The 20,935-nt window shown below is 46.2% G+C and overlaps 1 protein-coding gene across 1 annotated transcript in view; it reads left to right on the top strand.

Moving 5' to 3' along the window:
* The first annotated feature begins 3,939 nt into the window (after nt 1-3,939).
* The window catches only part of gosr1 (golgi SNAP receptor complex member 1), a 40,034-nt gene continuing 23,038 nt past the window's right edge, over nt 3,940-20,935 (top strand). The window contains exons 1-6 of the mRNA XM_084439645.1: nt 3,940-4,038; nt 5,029-5,140; nt 5,449-5,536; nt 7,973-8,080; nt 8,350-8,441; nt 18,093-18,167. Of these exons, the coding sequence (XP_084295771.1) occupies nt 4,008-4,038; nt 5,029-5,140; nt 5,449-5,536; nt 7,973-8,080; nt 8,350-8,441; nt 18,093-18,167 (506 nt within the window). The 5' untranslated portion in view covers nt 3,940-4,007. The remainder of the gene's footprint in view (nt 4,039-5,028; nt 5,141-5,448; nt 5,537-7,972; nt 8,081-8,349; nt 8,442-18,092; nt 18,168-20,935) is intronic.

Raw genomic sequence — 20,935 nt, 5'->3', positions numbered from 1 at the left:
CTCCCACCTCTCACTCCTCCCTCCTCCTCTCACTCCTCCCTCCTCCTCCCCTCTCACCTCTCACTCCTCCCTTTTCCTCCCCTCCCATCTCTCACTCCTCCTCCCCTCCAACCTCTCACTCCTCCCTCTTCCTCTCCTCCCACCTCTCACTCCCCCCTCTTCCTCCCCTCCCACCTCTCACTCCTCCCTCCTCCTCTCCTCCCACCTCTCACTCCCCCCTCTTCCTCCCCTCCCACCTCTCACTCCTCCGTCCTCCTCCCCTCCCACCTCTCACTCCTCCCTCCTCCTCCCCTCCCACTCCTCCTCCACTCCCACCTTCCACTCCTCCCGCCTCCTCCCCATCTCACCTCTCACTCCTCCCTCCTCCTCCCCTCCCACTCCTCCCCTCCCACCTCTCACTCCTCCCTCCTCCTCCCCTCCCACTCCTCCTCCCCTCCCACCTCTCACTCCTCCCTCTTCCACCCCTCCTACCCCTCACTCCTCTCTCTTCCTCCCATCTCTCACTCCTCCTCCCCTCCCACCTCTCACTCCTCCCACCTCTCACTCCTCCCTCCTCCTCCACTCCCACCTTCCCCTCCTCCCTCCTCCTCCCCTCCCACCTCTCACTCCTCCCTCTTCCTCCCCTCCCACCTCTCACTCCTCCTCCCCTCCCACCTCTCACTCCTCCCTCTTCCTCCCCTCCCACCTCTCACTCCTCCCTCCTCCTCCATTCCCACCTTTCACTCCTCCCGCCTCCTCCCCTCCCACCTCTCACTCCTCCCTCTTCCTCCCCTCCCACCTCTCACTCCTCCCTCCTCCTCCCCTCCCGCCTCTCACTCCTCCCTCTTCCTCCCCTCCCACCTCTCACTCCTCCCTCTTCCTCCCCTCCCACCTCTCACTCCTCCCTCCTCCTCCCCTCCCACCTCTCACTCCTCCCTCCTCCTCCCCTCCCACCTCCTACTCCTCCCTCTTCCTCCCCTCCCACCTCTCACTCCTCCCTCTTCCTCCCCTCCCACCTCTCACTCCTCCCTCTTCCTCCCCTCCCACCTCTCACTCCTCCCTCCTCCTCCCCTCCCACCTCTCACTCCTCCCTCTTCCTCCCCTCCCACCTCTCACTCCTCCTCCCATCCCACCTCTCACTCCTCCCTCTTCCTCCCCTCCCACCTCTCACTCCTCCCTCTTCCTCCCCTCCCACCTCTCACTCCTCCCTCCTCCTCCCCTCCCACCTCTCACTCCTCCCTCTTCCTCCCCTCCCACCTCTCACTCCTCCCTCCTCCTCCCCTCCCACCTCTCACTCCTCCCTCTTCCTCCCCTCCCACCTCTCACTCCTCCTCCCCTCCCACCTCTCACTCCTCCCTCTTCCTCCCCTCCCACCTCTCACTCCTCCCTCTTCCTCCCCTCCCACCTCTCACTCCTCCCTCCTCCTCCCCTCCCACCTCTCACTCCTCCCTCTTCCTCCCCTCCCACCTCTCACTCCTCCCTCTTCCTCCCCTCCCACCTCTCACTCCTCCCTCCTCCTCCCCTCCCACCTCTCACTCCTCCCTCTTCCTCCCCTCCCACCTCTCACTCCTCCTCCCCTCCCACCTCTCACTCCTCCCTCTTCCTCCCCTCCCATCTCTCACTCCTCCTCCCCTCCCACATCTCACTCCTCCCTCTTCCTCCCCTCCCAGCTCTCACTCCTCCCTCCTCCTCCCCTCCCAACTCTCACTCCTCCCTCTTCCTCCCCTCCCATCTCTCACTCCTCCTCCCCTCCCACCTCTCACTCCTCCCTCTTCCTCCCCTCCCATCTCTCACTCCTCCTCCCCTCCCACCTCTCACTCCTCCCTCTTCCTCCCCTCCCACCTCTCACTCCTCCCTCCTCCTCCCCTCCCACCTCTCACTCCTCCCTCTTCCTCCCCTCCCACCTCTCACTCCTCCCTCTTTCTCCCCTCCCATCTCTCACTCCTCCTCCCCTCCCACCTCTCACTCCTCCCTCTTCCTCCCCTCCCACCTCTCACTCCTCCCTCTTCGCTCCTCTTACCACCATTACCACACGTTAATGTTAGTGACACATTAGTCAGAAGTCCCCAGCGAGGGAGAGGGCGCCTCTCTTGGTGTATCTCCTCCTCTCCCTCCTCTCCGTCATGGTGCACCTGAGGAAGTCATCCAGGGCGACGCGCTGCTCCATGCTGTTCACCTTCAGCAGGACGTCCTCCCGGAGCTCAAGGCCCTGACACAGCCTCAGCATGCTCCCCTTGCATTTGAGGAGCCCTACTTGGCCCTGGTGGTGGATGGAGGGAAGGAAGGGATAGGGACAGATTGCCTGTCATTCATAGATGTACAGTAAACAGGTAGAGGTAGGCTGTAATAGGTCTGAGGTGTTAGCTATAGTCTGTTCTCTCACCTGGCCGATCCTCAATTGGTAACCCTCAGGTAGATGAACAGGACCATCAGAGAGGCTACCCCCACAACCAGGATGATGTACTCAACGTCGGGCATAGTCTTCAGGATGTTAGAATTGTACTCCTTGCTCTCCAGCAACCACCTCCTCTCGTACAGGGTGATCTCCATGCCCACTCTGTACCAGGCTGGGTGCTTGCATCGCTCCTCACAGAGATCTGCGCAGGCCATCCTAAATGGGATTGAGGGTTGTTCTAAAAGGCACCTGGGGCTCTCTGTTGTCTGGTTTTGACTGCAGGTCCAGAGAAGTGTATCCAGCAGTGTCTACTAGACATCTGAAGGACAGGACCGCCCTTGACCACCTCTGCAGGCCCATTGTGATGTCATCCCGCATCACAACTGTTGCACCCAATGGCAACTATGACGACTCTGAAAATGTCTCATTTTGTGAAAGCTGCACCCTGCCATGCACCATGGGGACTGGGGTGCATATTTAAGCAATAAACCACGAGAGGCTGTGTGTTATAGTGATTTTATAACAGCTAGGGGGCGTTGTTAGGCACGACGCGAAGCGGAGTAGATGTTATAAAATCACTATAACACACGGCCTTGAGTGGTTTATTGCTTTTATACGACGGTTACTACAGCTATTAGTGTAAAATAAACACACAGCAATGTAAAATATTAACATTTATTCAAAACGAAGCATCATTCCCTCAATTCCGCCGCGCAAAATAGTTCCCCTAACAAAAGGGTTGCCAAGCAACAACAACTACAATGCATTGGATCAAATGGGAGGCGCATTCATACTGAAAATGGAATGATATGCGGTCCCAGGTGTGTGTTGCAAAGTATTTTAACACGGCTTCCAGCCAATCAGAATCAAGAACCAGAACTAACCGTTGTATAACAGATAATACTATACCACACTGACCAATACAGGGTAGTAAACCAGTTACATTTTCTTTACATCCAACCACATCCAGTACAAAATAAAGGATCAAGACTGACCGTAGCTCAGGTTTTGACGACTCAGCACCCCCTGAGCGGTCTGGCATATCTGGCTTCTGGCCTGAGGGGGTTAGTGTTTGACAGCGCCCTGGCACCTCCGCAGCCTCTCGTCCCGGGCCAGCAGCCTGAGCTCTGTGACCTTCAGCTGCCCTGCCCGGGCCATCTCAGCAGCTCTGACAGCATCTCATTCCTCTTGTTGAATAATGTCAACCTGAACCTAGAAAGAACCTGAACATGAATAATAATAATAATAATAAGTATTATTATTATTATTATACATTTCATGTATTAAGAATGTGTCATTATGAAAGCAATATCAAATGCAGACGATTGTACTGTACATGTGCAAAGTCATTGAAAGGCACAATCAGAGTAAAGTATAGGGTGGGAAGGGGGGGGGGTGCAGGTGCAGGTGCTCTACTGCTGATGTTGCGGGGTGGGGCTGGTAAGTCCTGTGATGGTTGTACCTGTCTCAACATTATTTTGTACCAGTCTGAATTTAGGCTACAACATTCCCTTAGTTTGTGCCGATTGATGCCATAGGGAGACGCTGTTGAGCCATGGGTGCTCGCAAAGGACCAGTAGGTGGTTGCAGAAGGTGGGCAGGCGTCAGCTGAGAGTGACGTTGGACAACAAAGATGGCAGGAGGAAGCAGCAACTACTGGGAAGGTGAGGTGGCACACTGGCACAACTAAGGCGCAATGACTGACATTGGATCTCCTGTCAGCGAGTTTTAGTACTGTGTTAGCTCGCTAGGTTCCCGGCCAACTATTGTCATTTCCGAAGCGAAAGGGCTTGTGTCGTGTAGGGATGCTAGCTCAGTTAGCTAGGCTAGGCTAGGCTACTACTAGCCCGTCCAGGTCGCTGAGCTAGCGAGCCATTCCAAACAACCCGACCAGGTTTGCTAGCTGGCCAACTAGCTGCGACTATAGCCGTTCTCTTCACAATTGATTTGCAATAAATGTAACATCTGAACGAATTAAGCCCACGATGGCGTTGATAACCACATATCTCTAATATTTATCTGGCCTTGTACGCGTTAGCTTAGCTACTGCTGAGTTTCAAGGAATGCTGCTGGCTGCTAGCTAACGTTAATATAAGATCATGTTTGTTGTCCACTAGATTGCTTGCTACTTGCCACACTAGCTACAGAGCAAGAAATACAGCTACCTACCTACAACACTAGCTACAAAGGAAGTCTAGCCAGCTTGAACTTACGTTAGCTAACTATTAAATGACATTGTACTGTATATAACCTCGATAGCCAGTTGGCCACACTTGCTTGTTGAAGTGAGTATAAAGTGACGAGTACTAGCATGTGTGATGAGCAACTACACAGGTTGCAATAGCCTAATGTGTTTGTGGCTCAGGAGCTAGAGCGGGTCGTCCAATGATCGTAGGGTCAGTGGTTCGAATCCCGGCTCCTCCTGTCCACATGTCGAAATGTCCAAGAACCTCAATTGCTCCCAATGAGCAGGTTGGCACATTATATGGCAGCTGCCGCCATTGGTGTGTGAATGTGTGTGTTCGAATGGGGGAAAGGGTGATTGTAAAGCGCCTTGGATAAAAGAGCTATATAAGTGTAGTTCATTTACTGTGTGTGTGTGTGTGTGTGTGTGTGTGTGTGTGTGTGTTTGTGTATATTGATTTACATCCCAGATCTGCGGAAGCAAGCCAGGCAGCTGGAGAATGAGCTGGACCTGAAGCTGGTCTCTTTCAGTAAACTGTGTACCAGCTACAGTACTTCCAGAGATGGCCGCAGAGGAGAGAGGTAAGCCTATGGCCCATTTAGTCACCAAGCCCTTTCAGTCCTTCACTGTACTTGTGCTCGCTAGTTAGTGAGTTAAAGGTAACCAATGCCCAAACCTACTCCTGGAGAGATTCTATCCTCCATGTTTTCCTGGATTGAACATGAGCATGAGAACTCTTGAGGATGATGGCTTTATTTACATTCTCTCTCTCTCACTCTCACTCTCTCTCTCTCTCTCTCTGTCTCTCTCTCTTTCTCTCTCTGTCTCTCTCTCTGTCTCTCTCTTTGTCTCTCTCTCTCTCTCTTTCTGTGTCCCTGTTCTCTAACAGCTCAGATACGACACCCCTCCTCAACAACTCCACCCAGGACAGGATGTTTGACACCATGTCTGTGGAGATTGAACAGCTGCTGGCCAAAGTAAGATTCTCCACTCACACCATGGGCATATAGCAGGATAGCCTTTATGAGTGTACAGGTATAGCCCACCATGACTAAATCATTGCCACCACAGCAAAGGTAACAAGTAAACAAGGGGGGGGATACGTTTTTTTGACCTATTGTCCATTTGTTGCACAACCCTGTGGTTGGCGATCCAGATGGGAGAGCCAGCTACCTGACTCTCTCAAGCCCGTGACCCAGACTCCGACATCAGACGGGGTTGCTGTAGAGCGGTGGAGCCAGGGGGCGAACCCAGTCCCCGGTAGTCAGCTGCACCGAAGTCTGACTGCTACACCACCGCAGGCCCTTAAGAAAAAATATGTTCATGGCGCTCCCAAGTTTCTCAGTACTGCTGTTCTTTGAGAGAGACTGATACACATTTCTGTTATCAATTTTCTAGATGAGTTTGTTGAACTATTTACCTTGGAAGAGAAAAGCCAACACCTGACAAACTGGGCAGTCAGACTAGAGCAAGATAACATATACCTGCCTACTATGACATAACGTCACGACATGTGGCTCGCTAGGCTAATCAAGCTGGATCAAATAATAATTACAGGACCCGAGGGGTCTTTATTAATAACCACGCGGTGACACACAGTAAACACAGGTGAGCAGTGACACAGCACAAAACACACACCCATGCAACTTCGGAGGTCGCTGGTAGAATTTGTCTTCTGCATTTTCCCGTCCAAGCTGTCCTCCAGGGGCAGCCAGGAGCAGTGGGCAGCCTTGTGAGAGGCGCCTGGGAACCAAGTCCAAGTGCTCAGTCCAAGTCTTGGTCAGGGACAGGACAGAAGAGCATCTGTTCTTCTGCAAGTTTTTTGTATTGGGTTCCTTGGTAGGAAACCCTTACGAATATGGGGAGAACATGCAAATATTTATCATAACCAACAATTCATGTTAAGTATTAAAGCTGAATCAATTATTGTTGTCTTACACACAGTAGCTAGGGTGTGAAATAATGGCTAGCTACACTGGCAGCCTGCTTACAAATAGAAAAGCCTACATGATGATGATGATGATGATAATAATAGTAATAAGAATAAGAATATGGTAATGATAAACTGTATTTGTATAGCACACATAACATGGAAAATAAGATGGGAGATAAAACACAATAAAATAAGTTAAAAATAAAATTAAAGGTATAATATATATGTGGATTATTTCCCCCATCTAGTGTCTAAAGATAAGAAGTGCAACAACACAACATATTGGTTGCCAAAATGCCAGAGAATGCACTATTTTAATCATACTGTGATAAGATCTTCACTTCGAGAGGAACATAATGTTACACTAATCAGTAATCACAATCAAGCATTTCAGAGTGCCATGTAATAAGTTACGTTAGATGCTGTAATGTGGAAATAACGTTAGGTCTGGCTATGCAGATTCCAAGAAAGATAACGATAGCTAGTTAGCTAGCTTACCGGTCTAGTAGAAAAGTAGCCATGTCACCATGCGACTTTATCCCATGAAACTTCATAAACTGTCCAATGAGCAAAGGCTGGCCCAATATTTATCCGACTTTTGCTCCTTCTTCGGTCACTGAGCTTTTGAGATTCGCATCACATGGTTCGCCGGGGCTCAGGCGGAGAAGCAGGATGACGAAACTCGGCCATTTTACCAAATGTTTAGCTGAAAAGAGTGAGAGGAAGTGGACGGAAAAGATGACGTTTTATAGTTGCACACACACTTAATGCTAACCAACATCTATAATGCTGCTAATTCATGGAAGTAAAACGTTAGCTGGCTACTGCTAATCTAACAGTGGTGAAGCTAGAATAGTACCTGGCAACCCAGCGCAAAGTACCAACACTGTAATACTATTGGCTGGTATGATATCATCATGTCATCATCGGGCCGTCAAAATTTCATAATGTAATAATTTCAGACAAAATATCATTTTTTGTGAAAAAGCAATACTTTTACTCTGCAGCCTTCGCAAAGCCCTATGGATGTATTATTTTAGATTTTTTTTATTTATTTTAATCCACATATAACATATTATACCTTTAAAGAATGATAGAAATCGTTATAAAACATGATTTTTAGCAATGTTTTTTTTCATGATTGAAAATGGACAGAGGTACAATAGTGATTGAGATGGGAGGAGAGGACAGCTGTGGATTAGGGACAGAGTGTAGGAGCGCATGAGATGGAAGAGGCAAGAGAATATAAAGAGAGAGAGAGAGGAGGACAGGTGAGAGGAGGAGACGAGCCCTTTAAATAGTCACCAGAACTGACCTTTGAATAACCTTTGAATAGATTCCAACCCCCCACCAGGACCTGGCCACAGCTACAAAATAATCCACAGGAAGGAAACACTGTTGTAGGTCTCTTACCTCTCTCTCTTTTTTTCTCTCTCTCTGTTTTTCTCTCTCTCTCTCTCTCTCTCTCTCTCTCTCTCAGCTTACGGGGGTAAACGACAAGATGGCGGAGTACAGCAGCACCCCAGGAGTGTCATCCCTCAACGCTGCCCTCATGCACACACTCCAGAGACACCGAGATATCCTACAGGTCTGCCTCTCTTTCTCTGTCTCTACTGATCTGTTCAGTATCATCTTTGTCAGGACCAAGTTCTTACAGGACAAATAACTTTTAGACCTAAGTTCACACCAGTCTCCCATTGACATGACTGTATGGCACAGGGAGCTCCATATCCTCATTATTGGACTGGATTGGTCATAAAGTATCCTTCCTCCTATCCTATCCTTCCTCAATGCGTGTGAAGTCTAACTTATCTTGATAAGTTGATTCACTCACTCCTCCCTTTTTTTTCCTCCCAGGACTACACTCACGAATTCCACAAAACAAAAGGCAACTTCCTGGCCATCCGGGAGAGGGAAGACTTGCTGGGATCTGTCCGGAAAGACATTGAGTGAGTATTTACTTATCCATCCATCCATCCATCCAAGAGTACGGTTATGGGATGAGTGTCACAAAGTGTAAGGTACCAGTTCTCTGGGGTGTCCGCCGGCTACCAGAGTGATCATATCAACCCGGCCTCATTGTCTGTAGGGGAGGATTCATCGCTAACAGCCACCCCCCAGTTCCGCTAACTAGCATTCTCACATAAATTCTTATTCCCTGGCGTTGGTCGTCCGTTGTTTTTTCCACTAAATGGCTTGTAGAAACCCTAAGCAATGTGCACCATAGTGTCCACTGTCCATATTGTCTCACATGTCTAGTGTGAAAGTTTCATGTAGGTTCACTTGTGTCCAATGAAACTGGCATAAAACCATTCAACTGGATCAATGAGAAATCATATCCAACGTGGTCTGGTGTTTATATGTTGATTTCTCTGAACTCAAATGTAGGCTATGGTTTGAGAAGCTTGATCCCTTATCACAGGGCACCGTTTGTTTCATAATATGCACAATTGCAAATAGGCCTTACTATCAATCTTATCTAGCTGTTGTTAATTAAAATGATTTTGTGCCATATTGGGCCTGTATACTGTATCCAACGTTTATTTCAACTAATAGCAATAATACTTTCACAAATGTAAAATTTGTTTAGGCTATATTTTGCACAGCAGGCTATTATTTCTTTCACTTTATTATTTGCACTGTATTTACATCAGTTTTTGGGGAGCAGTGTTTGAATAAATTTGCCTTCGAACATATCCTCTCTGACACCCGCGGTCTTTAAAGTCCCAGTTAACCAAAATCAGAGATTTGCTTGAAAACACATTCTATGTGTTAGTGATACATTGCTGATAACATGTAAAAATGGGATGAACCATGTGTAGTACTGAATTGTGAAGTTAGACCAGTTTTGTGTTTTTGACCAGTTTTGATTTCTGGATTTTCTGGGAGGGTTTAAAACGGTACTTGATGACGTAGAGCGGTGTTCTTAGCATATCCCCGCCCTAACACTATATAAAGCTAGAACGGATTTGAATCTTCGGTTCTCCTGCTCAATCTTGAGTCTAAAATTAGCTAGTTTTAACCAGCAGTCTAGAATTAGCCAGTTTTTCTTAGTTAGCAATGCCTATGCATAAATCTAAACGAAAATGCATCCTTCCTGGATGCCAGCAGGAATGGGATGATAAGGTCTGCTTCTTTCAACTCCCGAGTAAAGCTGAAATGAGAAGCAAATGGTTAGCATTTTTGAAGAGCCATGGTGTTACAGAGGAGTCTGTCACCGCTAGCGCCCGCCTCTGCAGCAAACATTTCACTCCCGAAAGCTTCTGCAATTATAATATGAGGCTTTTGGGTTTCACGGACTCACGACTGGTCCTGGTAAATTCGGCGGAGCCAACCATCTCCCTCCCCAGCCTCCATTCTCCTCCTGTCGCATCAACCTTTGGTGCCGACACCGCTGCCTTGTATAGCTAATTAACGTTATAACGTTAGCTAGGTAACGTAAGCAATAGGAAAATACACTGCCACGTTAATCTACAAAATATGTGTCTTGACATTTATGTGGTAATGTCAGCTATGATGAATTATATGTAACCTTAGGAGGAAATATAGCTAACATTAGCTATGTAGTTTGTTGCAGATGGGAGTGTGTATATAACCTTAGTCTAGCTAACATAGCTAGCAGCACCGACCAGGCGACCACCCACCAAATAACGTTACGGATGATATATTATGACTATAAGCGTTAACTATACAGAAACTGCCTGCCATATTTGTGCCACCTGATGTGCGTATGGGTTCACCGGTAATGGTTACAATATATTTCTCCAGCGGGAGACCGGGAGGCGGGAGCGAGGGGGATGGTTAGGTAGACCAGCTGCAGCTGGAGAAAGACGCACCCTCTCCCAGTGAAGCGGTGCTCGGCGGCTACTGGCTGAACATTCCAGTTCTGTTGGATATGTTGCGGGAAAGTTGAAGCCGAGTGCTCGTTATTCTCACACATAACATTGCCAACGAGAGTGGATGAGTCTGTCCCGATTATCAACTCCGGTAGTGTACGCTTCTTCGCGCTATCAGCGCTGTTCAAGCCAGTGACTAAAAGGTACATTTTAAACAACTTTTTCCATTGATCCCAAGGGACCACAGGATCGCCTGGGAGGGATAGAAATGGGTCCGGAGGTGGCAGGGAGAAAATAGGGACAGACTCATACATTCCTCGTTGCCTGTTTTTGTATTTTGCATCTAAGGGCAGTAACACTGGCGCGTTGGTATAGAGTAGCTACAGTTTTACCTGTGTTGTTTGTCAGAAGGTAGGCTAGGAGGAAGCATCTGTGCGTTTGACTCATTAGACAAGTGTAATTTCAACTCCTCTCTGTTTTCACAAAGCTGTGCCTTCCTACCACAAAAGAGACGGCGTGCCAGTGTGACAATATGCAGACCAGAGAACGGTACTATTTGAAAGGTTCTTCCCTCCACACCCCCTCCCCACGCAATTGGGTGTGGCTTCGGTGCCTTCAGCAGACACGCCCCCACAGTCTCAGACCAGAGAATGCTGCTGATTTTTAACCGATTTTGAAGCCTTATTTTATATACTTAGCAACATTTTTAATCACTCAGATTTGGCTGGGTGGTTAATGACATGTTTTCCTGTGGTGTGTGAAGCTCATAACTAAAATTTGAACTGGGTTAACCTGGACTTTAATGTGAAAATCAAATTTTTGCCCACTGAAAATCTATTCAAGTGTGTGTGCGCACCTGTGTGTGTGTGTGTGTGTGTGTGTGTGTGTGTGTGTGTGTGTGTGTGAGAGTTTCATGTAGGTTCGGTTGTGTCCATTGAAACTAGCATCAAACCATTCAACTGGATCGATGCGAAATCCAATGTGGTCTGGTGATATGTTGATTTCTCTGAACAAAAATATAGACCCTATAGATAGTTATGCTCGTTGCTATCTAGGTTACTGCTGTCTGTCCTGTCATATCTAGCTAGCTCATAGCTAGCTAGATCAGTGCTGTCCATTCTGTCATATTTAGCTTGGTAAGTGAGATATTTCAGAGAGCAGAGCTGAAGAGCACCCATTCGGCCATCCCCAGCTATATCAAACCCAGCCTCTCATTAACTGCACCACCAGTATATTTTAATACATGAGACATTAAAAGCATTAAAACAAAAAGCAAGACATTATAGACATTTAAAACAAAAGGCAGGACAAATTAAAAGCATTAAAAGAAAAAGCAAGTCATTATAGACATTTAAAACAAAAAGCAGGACAAATAGAATACAGGAATAAAAGTTACAGTGCAGTATACAGATAAACATAACTCCTCTTAGAAAGCAGTGGCAAAAAGAAAAGTCTTCAGGCTTGTTTTAAAAGAACCAAGAGTTGCAGCAGACCTGCAGTTTTCTGGAAGTTTGTTCCAGATATGTGGGGCATAAAAACTGAACGCTGCTTCTCCATGTTTTGTTTAACTCTGGGGACAGAAAGCAGACCTGTGCCAGACGACCTGAGGGGTCTGGATGGTTCATACCATATGAGCAGATCAGAAATATATTTTGGCCCTAGACCATTCAGTGCTTTATAAACCAACAGCAGTATTTTAAAGTCAATTCTTTGATAGACAGGAAGCCAGTGTAAAGACCTTAGAACTGGTGTGATATGCTCTACTTTCTTAGTCTTAGTGAGGACTCGAGCAGCAGCGTTCTGAATCAGCTGCAGCTGTCTGATTGATTTTTTAGAGAGACCTGTATACATGCCGTTATAGTAGTCGAGTCTACTGAAGATAAACGCATGGACAAGTTTTTCCAAATCCTTCTGGGACATAAATCCTTTGATCCTTGATATATTCTTCAGTTGATAGTAGGCTGACTTTGTTATTGACTTAATGTGGCTGTTGAAGTTCAGGTCTGAGTCCATGACTACACCAAGATTTCTGGCTTCGTTTGTGGTTTTTAGCATTACTCATTGAAGTTGAGCACTGACTTTTAATCGTTCTTCTTTGGCTCCAAAGACAATTACTTCAGTTTTATTTTTGTTTAGTTGGAGAAAGTTCTGGCACATCCAGTCATTGATTTGTTGAATGCACTTACTCAGCACTTGTATGGGATTATAGTCTCCTGGTGATATAGTGATATAAATTTGTGTGTCATCTGCATAGCTATGGTAACATATTTTGTTGTTTTTGTTGTTGTGCTTAGATCGTGGGGGTCAAAGTTCAAGGTCACTGTGACCTCACAAAATGTGTTTTTGGCCTGATCAACACAATATCGCAAAGGCTTAACAGAATTTGTTCATATTTGGGTAAAATGTCCAGTTGGACTCAAGGATTAACTGATTACATTGTGGGGGTCAAAGGTCAAGGGTCACTGACCTCATAAAAGGTTTTTGGCCTGCTGAACACGATATCTCAAGAACGGCTTGACAGAATTTGTACATATTTGGCCAAATATCCAGTTGGACTTAATTAGATTAATTGGATTCGATTTTGGTATTCAAATGTCAAAGGTCAAGGTCACCATGACATCACAAAAGGCTAACGCTAATCCTAATGATAATGCTAATGCTAGCTAGCTAACGCTAATTCTAACACTAGTGCTACCTTTAGCTAGCTAGCATTAGCATTAGCTAGCTAGCGTTAGGGTTAGCAGTTAGTCAGGGTTAGGGTTAGTTAGGTTAACTGCAACTTGCATTGTTGGGCGGAGGCATTTAGCCGCTACACCTTTTTTCTAGTTTACATTTGAGGCCTATAGCCGAATAACCATATGTGCGTTTGGATTTTTTGCAGAGAGCTTGATCATTACCAGATGTACAGACCATCCTAATAATATTTTCTGTGAATAATATACATCACTTGCAAGTACACAACATAAATGTAGCGCTATGCATTTAACCCTATTTTGATGTAAAAGTCATAAGACACATGAAATTACAAAACAGTGACACACCTGTAATGTAAATGGCACATATATGGTTATTCATCTGTATGCTTAATTTTTCGTCTCTAAGTAGCCTATCTGTTCCTTAATGTCACTCGAGGTCTGCGCTCTCGAGTGCCATTCCAGTTTGATATTGCTTCACTTAGCCTACTGCGCAATTCTATATATTGTGGAAAGAAACCTGTTATACAATTCATATTATCCCTGACCGCTCTGTTCTCTAGGCTGATGATTGAATGTTGAACCTGTCTTGACATCATCCCTCAGAATGACGTTAACGGGAAATCAACAGGATTCACAACCCATGTTTGCCTTGCATGGAGAACGAATGGACCTCAACGTATCATTGGCTCGGTAGTGAATGAGGAATATTGAAATGAGGGCAGGGCTCTAGACCATGACTGGTTTTAATGGCTTATTGATCTGGAGACACAGTGAGCATCAGGAGACCACTGCAGGCTCCGTTATTGATCTCTCTCTCCCAGTCCCACTCCTGTGTGCAGAGAGTCTGCTTCTCTCTCATCGCCAGTATATATCGGTATGCAGTCACCATGTCACCCTATATCATTGGGCCCTCCAATGAACTTTTCACAGTGGTGGATTGGATTTATAATGGTTTTGCCGTAGGAGGAGGGGTAGTGTCTACACAATGTGATTGGGGATGTGAGAGGCAACCCTGCTGGTCAGTCTGGGTCCCCAGAACAGAAGTCCTCCAAGGCATTTTTACACTGGCTCCAAATCTAATCCTTGTTTTAAATATTTAAGTAAGCAGTGTATGATTATGTATTCTATGCCGTTTAGGGATTTAAAGCAGTGAAGGCTGGACTTGCCCACTGCTGAGTGATTACACATTCACAGATTGTATGAGACTGGAATTTCTCTTTCTCTCCTCCTTTTGTGCCTTCTCTTTCTATGCCTCATTCATCTTTCTAACCTATTCATATCCAGCTCTTCATTTCTCCAGCTCAGGTTGGATGGTTATTAGCATGCTAATGCGGCACCACCAAAAATGCACCACACTCCTTATACCATGCTAATGCTAAGTTGCGTGCTCTGATAGCCATGCATAATAATGCCTGCAGACCACTGTTAAGCTAGAATGGGCTTAAGCTGGCATCTACCATTAACTGTGTACTAATAATTGTGCACGCTGAGCCGAAGCTGGGTTTAGCATAATTGAGTTAGCATCTAGAGAGCAGTTTGTTCCTGTGAATGGACAGTACTGCAGAATTCCTGTTGGGTAACAGGCCTGTGAGCAGCAGGCTGAAGTCTTGTTAGGCAGCTATTACTGCAGACACAGTCGTACAGATGGAGCTGGCCATAGGTCCAGGAAACGAAAGGGCTGGGTATACAGGGCAGGGAACGCTGTTATGCCATTATGCTTAGATTAGACTTTATTGTCCCTCAAGGGGAAATTCATTTTCACAGGACTGCATTGACAACATTTTACATAGACATCGTAGGTGGACATTACATAGACATTGACAGTACAGTACAGTAACAGCCATCACCGCCTATGGACAGACACTACAAAGTTACAACCATCGCCATCGTCATTGATGCTTGCTTGATGCCACTCTGACTCAATGTATATGTGCTCTAAATCAATGTCCATGTAAACACCTAATGATGGTGTACAACATTTACAACATGCATATACAACATGCACTAGCAATGCTTCATTACTTATATTGTGCCACATGAAAGCTTTTTGGAGCTTGAAGATTATTTCGTATTTTCTTAAGACTACATTACAGTCAGTCAGTTATCTTTTCGGGAGTGGTATAGTCCTATTAATATATTGCTATTGGGTATCAATACAAACATTTATCAGTGAACAAGATGAACTTGTCATTTGGTTGTCATCGATATTTCTCCCTGTACCTGTAAACCCTTTAGGCCTTAGCATGGCATATTAGCAGCGTATTAACCCTACCAGCCATGCTCCCAAGACAACGCCTAATTTCATTCACAAGGCAAGAGGATGATGTCAGCACTCCTAATAGCCGCAACCTTAGTGAATCTAATGCATACAAATTGCCTGCAATGTCGTTGACCTGTGTGCGAGCTTGCTAATGATAACTAACAAGGTGGTTGTGAGTTAACATGAGGTCTTGTGATGTCACAGTTTGGGCGATTACCCCCTGCAGCCTGTGGATAAGCGCTGGAACCACGGCAGACTAGCTCCTCTCCCCAGTGGAGGAGGAGGACATGGATAACCATTTGAGTCGTGACGATATAGCTGACTCCTGACATGTTTGGGTGTGGAGTTAAGTCCTGTAACCGTGTACCATTGTCACACGAGCATGCTGCCTGCTGGCTCGCTGATGCACATGGTGCAGTGATGGAGGTGGCTCTGTACACACGGCCACAGGAACTGTTCCCCTCTCAGCCAGCAGGTGGCAGTAGAACCCTCTCCTTTGCTGGCTGCAGACTGCACTGGGGCCCTCATCACTACCGGGCGCGCACACACACACACACACACACACACACTGGTCTTACGATCTTTATTAGACCCCTATATCATTTGAAGTTCAGTGGCCTTGCGGTTAGAGTTTCCGCCCTGAGACTGGGAGGTTGTGAGTTGGATCCCCGGCCGAGTCATACCAAAGACTATAAAAATGATACCCAATGCCTCCCTGCTTGGCACTCAGCATCAAGGGTTGGATTGGGGGTGAGTCCCTGCGACATACTAGCATCATGTCCAGGGGGTGTACTTGTACATCAAAGCTGACTCACGCTAAAGAAACAAGAGATAGGCTCCTGCCCTATGGGCCACTAGGCCCGAGAAACATTGGTTCTCAAAAGGCTTACTTACTTTATATCATTCGAAGGACCACTTGACTAATCAGTGTATCAGTAATGCCCCCCACCCTCCACCACAGACACACACACACACACCACCCTCCCTCCACTTCCAGTTTGTTCCTTCCATGCCAGTGTCCCATTCTCCACAGTAGTGAAGTCCAGCACAGAGTCCAGCAAGGAGCGGCACGAAGCACAGCGCAGAGCCGAAGCACAGCGCAGAGCCGCCACTGAGATTCTAAATGTCAGCAGCACAAATTATTTACAGCCCTGCCCTTTTAAAAAGCCTTGTTGGAATGATTAAACTGACTGTCATTGCCAGAGACCCTCAGCAGAGACTGGACAACCTTACCCAATAACCCAACGCGACCGGCGTTAACAATTATAAACATTTCTTAAAGAGTCTCGGTTGATGCCAGTGGAGCGTGTGTGTGTGCGTGCGTGCGCGAGAGAGAGAGAGAGAGAGAGAGAGAGAGAGAGAGAACTCTTGTGTACATGTACTTAGTGTGTTTTTCACCTCAGTGAGTTTGCACCAGGAGACCTCAATACCTTTAGGGAAGATCCAGATCTTTCGACACTGGGTATCTGTCTGTCTAAGACCTGCCCGCTGGGAAAGCTATAGACCCCCACCGGAACTAGTGCGACAGGGGAGGCTGCCTGCTCTAAGAGCCACTGTGCAGTATTAGCTCAGTATTAGTTCAGTATTACCTCATTATTAACTCTGTGCAGTATTACCTCAGTATTACCTCATTATTAACTCTGCAGTATTACCTCAGTATTACCTCATTATTAACTCTGCAGTATTACCTCAGTATTACCTCATTATTAACTGTGCATGATTACCTCAGTATTTCCTCATTATTAACTCTGTGCAGTATTACCTCATTATTAACTCTGTGCAGTATTACCTCAGCCCTTGATGGCGTTAAAATAGACCACACGGTTTGACCTTTGCTCTCTTATTAACATGGGACATCAATATTTGGATGAAATCGATGCATTACATGTATAATGCAGAGAGTGCTGAGAGGTGGGTCGGCGGGGAAATTGAGATCTAGAAGTGATTAAATATTCCAGAATCCCCACAGCATTTTGTAGCCGTTTTTGTTCGTACGTCCAAACAATTCTGTACTTGTAGTGATACATATAAAATGTGTGGACATTGTGTAAATGGACTGCACTTATATAGCGCTTTTCCACCTTAGCGGCACTCAAAACGCTTTACAATGGCCTCTCATTCACCCATTCACACACACATTCACACACCAATGGCGGTAGCAGCCATGCAAGGTGCTAACCTGCTCATTGGGAGCAATTTGGGGTTAGGTGTCTTGCTCAAGGACACTTCGATATGTGGACAGTCGGAGCTGGGATTCGAACCACTGACCCTACGATCACTGAACGACCCGCTCTACCAACTGAGCTACAGCCGCCCCGTGTACCTATGTTTTCCATTCCATCCCAATGAATTCTACTGAACTTCAGAGGGGGCCGGAGGAAAGATGGTCCTCTCCTCCTCTCTTCCTCCCATCATTCCTTGTCTTCCAGCATCCTGTTTCATCATGTATTCAGTATTTTCTGTACACCAAATGCTTTGTGTGGTAGGAGGATAGGAGAGAGAGAGAGAGAGATCTGCAATGAGGTAGTGAGGGGGGACAGGAGAAGGGAGAGACTGTGTGTGCACGCGGAGAGAAAGAGAGAATAATGTCAGTCAGTCAGCTCAGAGTGCTGTCCTCCATCTTAAAGGCCTGTGGTTCAACCCCCTTATTCAGTTTGTTGAACTGGTCCATTTGTTCACAGCACTGCAGTCGGGAAGAGGGATGGATGGATGATATCTTGACCGTTATTATCAAATGGCTTATTCAAGTGGGTTTAAATAGTGCTATAATGTTTATCTCTTCTCTCGCTCCCTCTCTCCATCTTTCAGGACGTATAAGAGCGGTTCAGGAGTGAACAACAGAAGAACGGAGCTGTTTCTGAAGGAGCATGAACACCTGAGAAAGTAAGCCCCAGGCCACACGTGCACTTCTGCTGTGAATATGAAAATAAAAAAAGACACTTTTAGTACCTGACAACTCCCCTGTACCTGACATGAAAACTGATCTCTTGTTAGTTTGAGCCTCGCGATCCTTGAAATTAGAGACACATGCCAGAAAATGTTTCACACATCACTCGGTTCCTAGTGCAGTATCAATGCTTTTCCTCTGAATTCTGTAGCCATTTCCTTTGAAGCTGCTGCTTTCCCCCCAGGAGTCAGGCCAATGCAACATCTGGAACGGGATAACTCAGCTTGATGGTGCCTTCGGCCATTTTGAATAACTCTAAAATCATCGTCCCACTGTTTGCTTACTGTACTAAGCACTGGCAACTGCAGCTGTCCCCTTTCAGAGTACTGGAACAGATGGAGCAGCAGTTTTATCACATTTATTCCGTTAGGGGGATTTTATTACAAACATCTGATGAACTGGTGCCAAGACTAAGTCTAGATAGCTTGGTAACGGGGAGTTAATGAACTGCTCCTTGCGGAGAAATTGAATTTAAGGTCAAGGGTATGACTTTTTCATGCTATTTATGCTCTCTAATTAAAGTAGCCATTATGCTAATTAAAGTAATACATCCTAAAGGTAAAGCCCTTTGACTAGTACAACACACACCCATGTTCTCTATCACATACTGTACATGCACACAGCTGTATCTCAATAGGTACTTGTAAATTATACATTTGAGTTAGACACAGTGGGTCAAACCATTAGCACCGTGCATGTAACTCTCATATTGTAGCTCATCAGACCGTGAATGCAGAGTCATGAGGTGCTAAGATTCAAGGACCCTTTGTTTACCTGTGTGTGTGTGTGTGGTGTGAGAGGCTCCCTGTGTGTGAGGTAAAATGGGATGTCAGCAGGGCACACACACACACACCCTAATAACACATCACAGAGTCAGATTTATCACAACCACTGTTGTGAGTCCTTGAGAACCCTCATCTGAGGGGAAATGTTAGCCATAACTGTACAATAGAGCAGCCTGATTGGTCGGGTTAGCCATAGCCCTGGACTATACAGCAGCCTGATTGGTCTGATTAGCCATAGCCCTGGACTATAGAGCAGTCTGATTGGTCTGTCCTCTGGCAAAACCATTTGTACCTGGCTTCAGTTTCTGAGGACTTAGCCTCAGTTACCCAAAAGATGCAGTCAGGAACGCCCAAACCTCCATTTACTTGGAAGGAACTGGCTTACCCTGATCTGACACAAAATGGATGACATGTTTCTCTCTGAATTTGTCCGTTAAACAGACTACTTTTTGGTGTTTCTGAAAACATTTGAAGTTGAGAATATGGGATACATACGTAGATATTGGTTATTGAATAAAGCTGCTGAAGTAAAGCTCCGATAGTGTTTACTTTATTTTACCTTCCATACAGAAAAAAGTATTATTGTGACAATATATTTCAAAGTAACAAAATCGCAAATTAGAGCTAACACCTGTGTGAATGTAAAATATCCTATTTCAACCAGTAGGCTTATAGAAACTGGTGCGCGTCAGGTTAAGAATTACCTCGCTCGCCCACTCCTCTCACCTTGGCTGGACGTGCATAGGTCTTCTACAGAGGATGGCATTACCAATATGATGTTTGATTGTTCATCCCGTTAATTGTAAACAGTTGGAAAATACTCATTTATGTTAGGGATATATGACACAAGAAGACCTTTACAAAATATAATATTTTACTATAGTGATAAATGGGCCTATGTGGCTGCACTTAGATGCCAGTCAGAATCAGTCTCATGATAATTCTCAAACTTGCGTTCACAAGCTGAGACTTGGTGTGAGATTTGGTCTCAGTCTCAGAACTTGGCGTGGAAATGACCGTATGCCCTGTTTTCAATCATGGTAAATGAGGGCCTTTGTGTGTCTGTTGAAGTTTGGAGGGAAATTGCTCCTGCACATCAGTCCAGACAGTATTGTTCAGACGCCAGCCCAGAGTCTGGTTCTGTGAGAGAATAGAAGCCAGCCTCCAGGTCCTGCCCACCTAACAGGTCCTCCTTTGTGTGGATGATCCAGGACAAATAAAAGCCCTACTGGCGCTGAGGTGTGTGTCCAGGACAAAGCTCTACTGGCGCTGAGGTGTGTGTCCAGGACAAAACTCTACTGGCGCTGAGGTGTGTGTCCAGGACAAAGCCCTACTGGCGCTGAGGTGTGTGTGTCTGTGATCCAGGACAAAGCCCTACTGGCGCTGAGGTGTGTGTGTCTGTGATCCAGGACAAAGCCCTACTGGCGCTGAGGTGTGTGTCTGTGATTCCATTTACATGCCCCAACTGTCCAATTACATCCAAGGGCTCCCAGCTACCGATAATTGTCTCTTCGGGGGTTGTGTGGCTAGAGGGCTGGATTCTGAGTGTTATATTCACACTAGTGGGATTCTTCTGTTCAAGAAGTCCTTCATGTTTTCTGATCTTGAATCAGGGTGAGTGACCTGCCTTTTAATTTAATTTGATACATTTCGGATATGATACCTGAACTTGTGAAAGGATTGATGAAAATAAATTCACCTCAGCCAGCCTTCACCAGAGCTTTTATTCACATGTGACATTTTCCTATACTTGCTATGATCACATTAGCCTATTACAGATACAGTATCTGTCCCATGGACAAACTAGCTAGAACTGTTTCCATCACCAATCCCCACGAAGTGCTGGGCTGGCTGGGTAAATGAGTTGTTTGGCTGCCTCCTATTTCCTCAGGTGCCCAGGCAGGTATCTGTCTGCATAC

This window comes from Borostomias antarcticus (assembly GCF_949987555.1).
Source record: "Borostomias antarcticus genome assembly, chromosome: 1".
NCBI lineage: Eukaryota > Metazoa > Chordata > Actinopteri > Stomiiformes > Stomiidae > Borostomias > Borostomias antarcticus.
The sequence above is the reverse complement of the archived record's forward strand: the minus strand, read 5'-3'. Positions and strand labels throughout refer to the sequence as shown.